The sequence below is a fragment of the Chlamydotis macqueenii genome, chromosome 26 (assembly GCF_036417535.1).
Source record: "Chlamydotis macqueenii isolate bChlMac1 chromosome 26, bChlMac1.mat, whole genome shotgun sequence".
Classification (NCBI taxonomy): Eukaryota; Metazoa; Chordata; class Aves; order Otidiformes; family Otididae; genus Chlamydotis; species Chlamydotis macqueenii.
This window is the reverse complement of record NC_141581.1, coordinates 4,186,028-4,195,370: the sequence shown is the minus strand read 5'-3', so window position 1 is coordinate 4,195,370 and position 9,343 is coordinate 4,186,028. Positions and strand designations below refer to the sequence as shown.

General features: G+C 61.0%; 1 protein-coding gene across 2 annotated transcripts; it reads left to right on the top strand.

Moving 5' to 3' along the window:
- Positions 1 to 294: 294 nt before the first annotated feature.
- On the top strand, positions 295 to 8,836 carry TLE5 (TLE family member 5, transcriptional modulator). 2 transcript variants are annotated; one of them, XM_086767693.1, is made up of 7 exons: positions 295 to 504; positions 979 to 1,076; positions 2,358 to 2,421; positions 4,682 to 4,726; positions 5,731 to 5,793; positions 6,858 to 6,932; positions 7,579 to 8,836. In XM_086767693.1, the coding sequence occupies exons 1-7, from the start codon at positions 478 to 480 to the stop codon at positions 7,795 to 7,797; spliced, it is 591 nt and encodes a 196-aa protein (XP_086623819.1). In that variant the 5' UTR covers positions 295 to 477; the 3' UTR covers positions 7,798 to 8,836. The 2 variants fall into 2 exon arrangements, with proteins under 2 accessions (XP_086623819.1, XP_086623818.1); XM_086767692.1 differs by having other exon boundaries at positions 303 to 504; positions 7,576 to 8,836.
- The last annotated feature ends 507 nt before the right edge of the window (positions 8,837 to 9,343 follow it).

The window sequence follows — 9,343 nt, the reverse complement described above, 5'->3', positions numbered from 1 at the left end:
GGGGCGCGGGGAGGGGAGGGCCGCTGCGGGAAAGGCCCGTCCCGCACGAGCCCCGCGCCCCGCAGCGCGGCGGGGGAGCCGGCCCGGACCCCCAGCTCGGCTCCCGCGGCCCGGACCGGTGCCTGCGGCCGCCGGCGCCGCGCGGCGGGGGCGGGGACCGGCGGGGGCGGGGGCGGCCGTGGGCCCGCCCGGCCCGGGGAGGCGGCGGCGGCGGCAGGTGGTGCCGAGCAGCCGCAGGACGGAGCCGGAGCCGCAGCCGCCATTAGACAATAGGCGCCGGCGGCGGGGCGGCGGGAGCGGCGCGGGGCGAGCGGCGCGGCCGGGGCGGGGCGGCCGCGGGGCCGGGGCGGCCGGGCCCGGCGCGGACAAAGGCGGTCGCGGCGGCGGTGCGGGGAGCCGCAGCTGGGCGCGGGAGCGGGCGGCGGTACCGGTACCGGCACCGGGCCGCTCCGTGCGGGGGCCGAGCCGCAGCCTGACATGATGTTTCCACAAAGCCGGCACTCGGTACGGCGCGGCCGGGTGCGGGAGCCCCGCGCGGCCGGGGCCGGGTGCGGGGCGGCGGCGGCGGCAGCAGCGAGGCCGCGGGGCGGGGCCGGGCACCGGGGGGCGGCGGGGGCCGCGGTGCGGGGGCCGCCCGGCCTCCCTGTGGCGGCCCCGGCGGGGCCGAGGTGACCGAGCGCCTCCCGCCGCCGGCAGTGAGGGGGAGGGTGCGGGGGTCTTCCCGCAGCCGAGGGGGCGGCGGGGCCGGACCCAGCGCCCGGGGAAGGGGCCGGAGCGCAGCGGCCCCCACGGGTGACCTTGGGCGCGTCCCGGGCCCGAGCGCGCCGTCCCTCTCGCCCCCGGGCCCGGCCTGCCCTCGCAGGGGGCTCAGCCCCCCCGGTGCCGGGCGTCCCGGCCCTGCCCGCGGCGGCGGGAGCGGGGCAGCCGGACGGGCGGGCTGCCTGCCCCCGGCGCCAGCGGTGTCTCCTGTCGTTCAAGGGCTCCTCTCACCTGCCGCAGCAGCTGAAGTTCACGACCTCCGACTCTTGCGACCGCATCAAGGACGAGTTCCAGCTCCTGCAGGCCCAGTACCACAGGTACGTGACCCCCGCTGGGCTGGCAGGCGGCGGTACCAATCGCTCTTGATTCTTCTGCGGGGTTGTTCCGCTGCGCAAACCCAACAGGAACGCCGAGGAGGGCACCTGGTCGCGGGGCTTGGGTCACCTTTAGAGGAGGACCTAAGGCGGGGGATTAGCGGCGTCCGCTTGAGAACACTCGTCTTCCCTCTCCAGCCAAGGTCTTTCCTCTGAGCGCGGCTCGGCCAGGACCGCGCGGAGGCTTGCCAGGCCTCCCTTGTCTTGCTGGGAGTTTTCCTCGGTTCTCGCTGGCTGCCATTCTTGGACGGCGAACGCTGCAGGGAGCACTTCAATCCGAAAGCTTCCGCTTTTCTGCGGCTGTGTGTGGAAATACTTCTGCTGACCCGAAAGCTGCCTTGTGACGCACTGTTGCTTTGTGTGTGCGTCTGACATAAACGTGACCCTCTTGGGTTAAATCGCCTGGGTGATGCCCTGTGCCGCAGCCCAGCGGGCTGTGAGGTGCCGGTTGTGGCGTGTGGCTGGGCGCCGTGCGGCTGCAGCTTCCCCGTCTGCCTTCCCCCGGCTCGCGCTCTGATGGGCGGCCAGGTCACAGGTTTGCGGTGATGTCGTTCTGGCAGGAGCAGGCAGAAAAACATGGGAAATGGCTTTTTTTCCTGGTGTCCCCGTGTCTCCGGGCAGTGCCAGTGAGGGAGCAGGGGAGCCCAAGAAACATGGCCGCTGGAAGGGAGGCTGTCCCCCCCCCTCCACCCCTTTGGACTTAATCTGCTCGAGGAGAAGCAGGTTTTGTGTAGGTGAAGCTGTTTCTCGTTTGAAACATAAAACCGCAGCACATGCCGGCTGCAGTTGCTCGGCTGGTGAGTTGGAGTCTCATAAAACACCGGGAGCAGCAGCACTTTCTCTGAAGGGTGTGAAGAACCTAGGAGAGAGGGAAAAAAAAAAAAAAATCTTTTCTTCTGGAGGGATGTGCTGCACTTGGGCCTCCTCCCCACCATCCAGAAATGGATCTGGCTTTGGTTTTGAAGCTGTGTTGGAGTACCTCTGAGGGCTGCAGGGAGGCCTGTGCTAGAAGCCCGTCTCCGGGCTGGGAAGGCGGGAGCGGGCCCGGTTGCGGCCACCACTGTACCAGCACAGCGTGACCCAGCTCCGTCCGCCCCTTGGAGTCCGGACGGTGGTGTGCAAGAAGCCCGGCTGGGATGGGGCTGTGCAGGAAGCAGCTGTTCCACAGCCATCAACTCTCTCACCTCCTGTTTGTGGTTTTCTTACTGTTTTCTGGCTTTTCAGCTTGAAGTTGGAATGCGACAAACTAGCCAGCGAGAAATCGGAGATGCAGCGTCACTACGTCATGGTAAGGACCGGCCCCGGCAGCCGAGGGCGCGTGGGTGGCAGGGATGGGGACTCCAGCGGTGAGCAGGTGCCTGCGCCTGGGATTTGCCTGGCAGGGAGCTTTAGCCCTGCGGAGCGGCAGGTCTCGAGGCAAAGCCGGCCCCGGCTTTTCTGAAAGCAAGGCTTTTTAAAAATATTTTTGTGTTGTCGGCATGCAGAGGATTGTTGAAACACGGGGAAGTAGCAGAGAATTGTTGGACGTCGAAAACCGATGGGCCCGGTGGCCGACTGCTTGTTGGGTGGCGGCGTCCTTGGCCTTGCCACTGGCCAGCTGCTTGACCGCACTGCAAGTGCCCTGGGGGAGGTGACGGCTCTTCCACCCGAGGAGCTGGTGCGCAGGTGTCTGGGGACTCCGGGAGAGTCACGGCCGGTGAAAGACAATGCAGTGCTCTGAGAAGTCACGAAGCTAGGAAACTGGTGGCAGCTGGAACTGGAAACCAGCCTGCTGCGCGAGAGCTAAGCCCTCTGCCCCTTCTCGTGACCCCAGCAGCCGCGGTGCCAAGCGCTGGCGTGTCTCACCCGTGCGTGTGTCCCAACAGGAAGCGCGCAAATCCCAGGGCCGTGCGCGGTAAAGGCACAAGACATGGCGCCGCTTAGCCGTAACCCTCTAAAAAAGAAAATCTGCTAGGAGACAGCCATGTTCTTGGAGGCAGGGTGATGGTTTTTTGCCTGCTGGGTGATGCCTCTGTCTTCCCGCACGTGGAAGAGCCCTCGTAGAGGAGAGGGATGCCAGGCACGGACATGGTCTGTTCCTGTCCTGCCAAGGAGTTAACAGGAGGTTGTGATGCTGGCCATAAAGAGGAGCTGGTGCCTGCTTGCCAGCTGCTGCACCTGCCCTGGAAGGTGGAGATCAGCTGTAGAAATTACTACAGTAGCTCTTCAGAGGAGAGTTAGGACCTTAAAACCAGAAATAAGGGATCTGCTTCCTCCATCCTCCTGTACTGATGGTGTGTCCACGCTCCAAGGCTGTGGGGAGCGAGGAGTGCTTGGAGCTGGGGCCAAGGAGAACAGGTCGCAGCTTTCCTCGTACGTTAACGGAGAAGCCTGTCCCACACTCACTGATAAGCGATCGCTTCCTGAGCCATGCAGACTCTCATCCCCAGGTGTGGCTGAGATATATATATATTTATTTTTTTTTTTCCCCTTAATGCTGACAGTCACCAGAATTGATTCAGGCAGCCATCAGCGGGTCGGCGGCAGAGGGGAAGGGCTGTTGCTCGTTGTGCAGCACTTGAGGCTTTGCAGGCGCAGCAGCTCCTGCCTCCTCTGCGTGGCACAGAGCTGCCGTCGCTCCCCACCGCGGCGTCACGGGAAGCAAAGAGGAGGGTTTCTGTGAATGTGCAGAGCTGCTCCAGCTGCTCTGATTTTTTTGAATAAATCACAATTAGCAGCTTGGGGGTCGGGCTCCTGCTTCCTGCTCGGTCTTCAGAATGCAAAGAAGCCTCAAGAGCCAGCAGCGGTGTTAGAGCAGGCTGAGATCATGGCGATGCCAAGCTGGGCGCTTCTCAGGCTTGTGGCATCGATACCAAAATGCCAGCGATCTTCTCCTTGAATTAAACGAGCGCAGATGTGAATTTTTCCTTCCCTTTGGAAGAATCAGCATTGCAGCCTGCAATTTCTAAACTTTCAAACATCAGCCTTAAAACAGCTTCTTCCAGGCGTCAGGAATTAGCTTCTCGTGCCAATAGATTGCTCTGTAGCTGCTTGTTGCTGCTGTGCAGAGATTTTCTGGGTGGGGTTTTTTGATGATTTTTTTGTTTTTCGTTTTTTTTTTTGTTTCACACGGCTTCTTCCCAAACAGCTGGAGCTGTGTGCAGCTGGATGTGTTCCTTGCTAGCTGAAGCCCAGTTGTGATCTCTTCCATTTGCTGCTGAAGCGGCCACGTGGGCTTTAGGATGTTGGCCGGGTGAGGCTTGTAGAGTCAGGCCGCCTCTCTTTTGGCGGCGGATGTGGAAGTCTGCGGAGCCCTGAGCCTTTTTCCAGGTTTGCAGCAGCATCGCTCGCTCTCACCTTGCTGCAGACTGCGGAAAGGCGTCTGTGAGGGGTGTTGGGTGGGACCCCGTTGGCAAGTTCTTCTCTCCTTCCGTCCCTGCCCAGCCTTTGTAGAAGACCTTGCTAGGAAAGCAGGAGTGGGTCCCAGCGCCGCTGTACGGGAGCCTCTTTACCCGGTGGAGACCTGACTTAACGATTTCTTTTGTTTTCTTCTCCCCCCTGCTCTACAGTATTACGAGATGTCCTACGGGCTGAATATTGAAATGCACAAACAGGTAGGGGGGAGGCACTTCCAAGTGCTCTGATTCCTGGGGAGGGTGGGTCGTCTGCTGTGCCCTGCCCTCTGTCACCTCAGTGGTGTTTCAGGAACTAGAAATGCCATCAGCCTGTAAAATGGCAGAGCTGCCTTTGAAATGCAGAGACCTTCCAGCTCTCAGGATCGTGGTGCCTGGCTGAGGGCTCCCAGTTCGGGCTGTGGGCACGCTCTGGTTCTCCCCGGGGCCTCAACAGGTATTTAAGCACCAGCCAAGGCATCGCAAGCAGGGTGTGAAGCTGCGGCTCGGTTGATCAGCGGACGTGAGCCCGGTGTGGAGGACAAGAGGTGGCCCCGCGTCCCTCCTAGCCCTCCTCCCATGCCCTGGGTTGGTTCCTGGCCCCGCCACCTTCGCTGGTGCCCGGGAAGGGTCGTTGTGGTCACCCTGAGAGGAGGAACTCCTTTGGCTCCCGCCGGGCTCTTGCTGCAGTCAGACTGAGATCCGAGATCCAAGAGAGCGCGATTAGGTAACACGATGGCAGCCCTTCTGAGAAAGCCTCCTTGTGATGGAGACTGCTGCAGCCTGGCTAAGTTTGTTCGTTACCCTCGCTGGTGGTTAAGCTGTTAATTATCCCCAGTGGCTAATTACCTGTGCTGTTAACAACGTGAGCCTCCTCTGAGCCTGAGCCTGTCTTCAGTTTCCAGTCACAAAGTCCTCTGTGTGTGGTGGCTCAGCTATAAGCCTCTTAGCGCAATTCTGCTCCCCACAAAAGCACATGGTGCCTCCCATCCCATCGCCCTCGTTGGGAAGCCCCCAAGACTGGCTTTCCTGGGAAAAACCTGTATCTTGGACAAGGATCTGAGCCACAAATCCTCGCTGCTGTGCCGTGAGCTGTCTCCCAGCCTAGTCCACTCCCCTGTGGTGCTGGTGGGGCCCCCTCATCCGGCTTCAGGGCACACCTAAACCCTTGGTGCTCAGTCCTGGGCAGCTTGATGCCTTTTCTCTCCGTTCTTCCCACCTTCTAGGCTGAAATCGTCAAGAGGCTAAACGGGATTTGTGCGCAGGTTCTGCCCTACCTTTCACAAGAGGTGAGTCCTCCAGTTCGGCCTCGGCTTTGGGAGGGGGAGCAGAGGCTCCCATCCCACTGCGGGGCAGCTCCTCACCCTTTCTTTGGGAAACCTCTTGGCCCCTACGCAGGGATGAACCCTTTGGGGAGGGTCTGGCCCCCCCAGGCACTGTGCGGTGCCTAACATGCCCGTCTGTCCCCTTTTGTTGGCGGCTGCAGACAAAGCTGGGCTCTGTTCTCTCCCGCCCATGATTCCTGAGTCACTGGTCACTTCTGCACGGGCAGCTAACTGGGGGGGGAGGGCCTTAAAAAAATACCTCCATCTGGCTCCTCCTTGAGATCTGCTTCCTCTGCCTCATTAATTAATGCAGCTGAGGGGCTCCCCACTCCCCTGATAAATTAATTGGGAGGGCTCAGGAGTTCCTGCCTGAGGCAGAAGGAAGATGAAGCACCTCTAGTGCCGTATCTGTCCATCTCCCCACCCCACAGAGGCCGTTTAACCTCCACGGCTGGTTTTTCGGCCAGGACTAGCTGCAGGGTGGAGGCTGTGTCTCTCAGGCTGGGTTAGCTGTGGGGTTTTGGGACAGGCTGGGTTTTTTCCCCACCCACCTGTTCTCAGGGGAGACAAAGTGGCTTGCTGATCAGATCAGAACTGCCGAATAGCTAAGCCAGGACTAAACCTTTGGCATCTTCCTGTAACCCTTACCCTGTCCCGCTGGCGAGGTGGAAAGAAAAATCCTCTTGCTGGAGTGCGATGGACAGGCCCGAGGTTTGGAAACCTTGTGCTCTCAGAGGAGCAGGTACAGTTGTCCTTTATTTTTTTTTTTTTCAAAGTACGTGATGCAGCTGTTTTCCCTGCCTGTGTTTGGAGCAGCCGTGCTGGGCTCTTCCACACCAGCATCTTCCAGCTGCGGCAGCTGGGACCCGGGATGCGTCCCGAGGAGTGGTGGGACTCCCAAGAGCTTCTGATTTTAGGGCTCGTTTTGTTTGTTAGGGTGCGTGTGAGACCCGGCAGGGCTGGGTCGCTCTCCTCCCTCCCTGCGGTGCTAGAAATGACCCCGAATTCCTCTGTTCTCTCCGCACCAGCATCAGCAGCAGGTCCTGGGAGCCATTGAACGAGCCAAGCAGGTTACGGCGCCAGAACTGAACTCCATCATCCGTGTACGTGATGCACGTTTAGTTTGGGTTTGGGGGGACGGGAATCTGTGCCTTTGGCCTTCGAGGCAGAGCTGGGCGGAGGAGCCGTGACCCGGGGATGTGCTGCGAGCGGGCTGCGGCCCTGCTGGGATGAGGCTGTGAGCGCAGGGCAGGCCTGGCCGGCGTGGGGCTGGTTTTCTCCAGACCTGGGCCTGGGTGTGCGGGGGAGCATGCATTCCTGCGCTGTCCCAGCAGGGTGTGAGGAGAAGAGCTTTGGTTTTGAGCAGCAACCGCGGCAGCTCCTTGACATGAAAACACCATCTGTTCTTGGTCGGGGTCGGGAGGGCTTTAACCGCATCTGTGGAACGCGCCAGAGCCTGAGGCTGGATGTCCTGTGGGCTGGGGGCCGTGTCGTGCTGGGGACGCGCTACAGCACCTTCTCTTGAGGCTGACGCAGCCCAAGGACTCTAGAACCTCTTTTTTTTTTTTTTTTTTTTTTTCTTCTTGTCCCCCTGAGGCTGCAGTGCTCTCCAGGACCCTGAGGTCCCTGGTTGAAGCTTGGCTGCTGGCACAGTTTGGGAGCCCAGGCCCTTGGGTTGGGGTCCAAGAGCGCTCCAAATGACAATATCCCTCTCCTGTCTTCCTGTCTGTCCATCGTTCTCTACAGCAGCAGCTTCAAGCTCACCAGCTGTCGCAGCTCCAAGCCCTTGCTCTGCCTCTGACTCCGCTCCCCGTGGGCCTCCAGCCCCCATCCCTCCCCGCTGTCAGCGCCGGTACCGGGCTCCTCTCGCTCTCGGCCTTGGGCTCCCAGGCTCACCTCTCCAAGGAGGACAAGAACGGCCACGACGGGGATGCCCACCAAGACGATGACGGGGAGAAATCGGATTAGAGTGAACGGGGGGGCCGAGGGGCGGGGGCTGTTTTGGGGGGTGGGGGGGCGGGTTAATGCAAGATGCAGTATCTCTCTCCGGTTGCTGTGTGGCAGAATCGCGGGGGCTTGTGTTTGGTGGCAGCTTGCCAGGCCTGTTCCCGTGGGCAGCAGCGCCTGGGGGATGCCCCCTGCCGCCGAGCTGCTCCGCGGCGACGCAGGCGCCATAGCAGTAACCGCGTGGCCGATCGTGCTCTCCCTGCGCCCAGCCTGGCTTCCCCGTCCCCAGAGCCGAGCCAGAGCCTGGCTTGGGCGGCTTTGGGCCCCAAAAACCTTGGGCTTTTTGCCCCCACCCCACCCTGCTGTCCCGACTCCTCAGATCTGTGTGGCTCCCCGCCGCTCATCCCGTGGTATTTAAAGATGCCCCTTGATCCTAACGGTTTCTGCACAACTCCCTGCTGGGATCCCTGCCCCAAAACCACCTCCTCCCTCCCCGAGCGCTCTTGATCTCCTCGCATTGCCCCAGCCCTGTCCCAGTCCTCCCCGTGCCCCCCCCTGCACTAATACCAGGCCGGCACCTTGCTGTTCTGCATGTATCTGTTCTTGACCGGTCCGACGGCCATACGCGACGTGCTCCGGCCACTGAGGTTTCTCCTTCGGACTGGAGAGGGGGGTCTCCACCACCCGCTCCCCTTCGGCATAGCTCCTGGCTTCGGGGGGGGGGGGGGGTCCGGGCGGCTGGGCAAGAGGAGCAGGCAGAGCGAGAGCCTTTCCCGGTCCTCCCCCTCCCCGCGCCCCCCCGCGTAGAGGATACAGCAGCTTTCTCTGTTCTTATCTCCGTGCGCTAGCGTGTCTTCTAAAAAAACAAAAATGGAACAAAAAAAAAAAAGAATAAAATTAAATAATCATCTGGTGTTTGTATATAGTCCTTTAGAAAGATCTTGTTTTGCTTTTTGTGTTTAATCACTTGACCTATAATAAGAGGAACTGAAAATGCTGTATCAAGGACGTACAAGCTGTGCCTTTCAAATAAAGAAATAAGAAGGTTGGTTAAAACAGTGACGTGCCGCCTGCTTTCTTTAAAATACTTCCCTCCCTCTCCTGCCCCCCTCAGCTTGGGAGAACTGGGGGGGGACGACACGCACAACAGGTCACCTCAAACTGCCTCGGTTTCCCCGCGGGCTGTCGCAGCTCCCGGCGGAGGTGTCTGGAAGAGCCGCCCCCCCTGCTCCAGGCGATTTTGTCCCAGAGCCTTACCCCGTGCGATGCGCTGCCCTTCCTGGGGACCCCTTCTCCCCTCCGAGCGAGGAGAAGGGGAGTTAAATGTCGCCGCGACTGGTGCTGGCTTCTCTCCCGCTGTTGGCTCCGCAGCTGCTGGCAGAACAAGGACTGTCTTCATCGCCCGCATCCTGCTCCGGGACACTGGCCTTCCCCCAGGCATCCTCACGGAGCCGCGCGCCCACGCCAGAGTCCGCTGGAGCCGGGGCGAGGAGGATCCCCGGGCAAAGCCAAAACAAACTGGAGAGCGAGGCGAAAGCGGGCGGCTGGCGAAAAGGGAGCCAGGAAC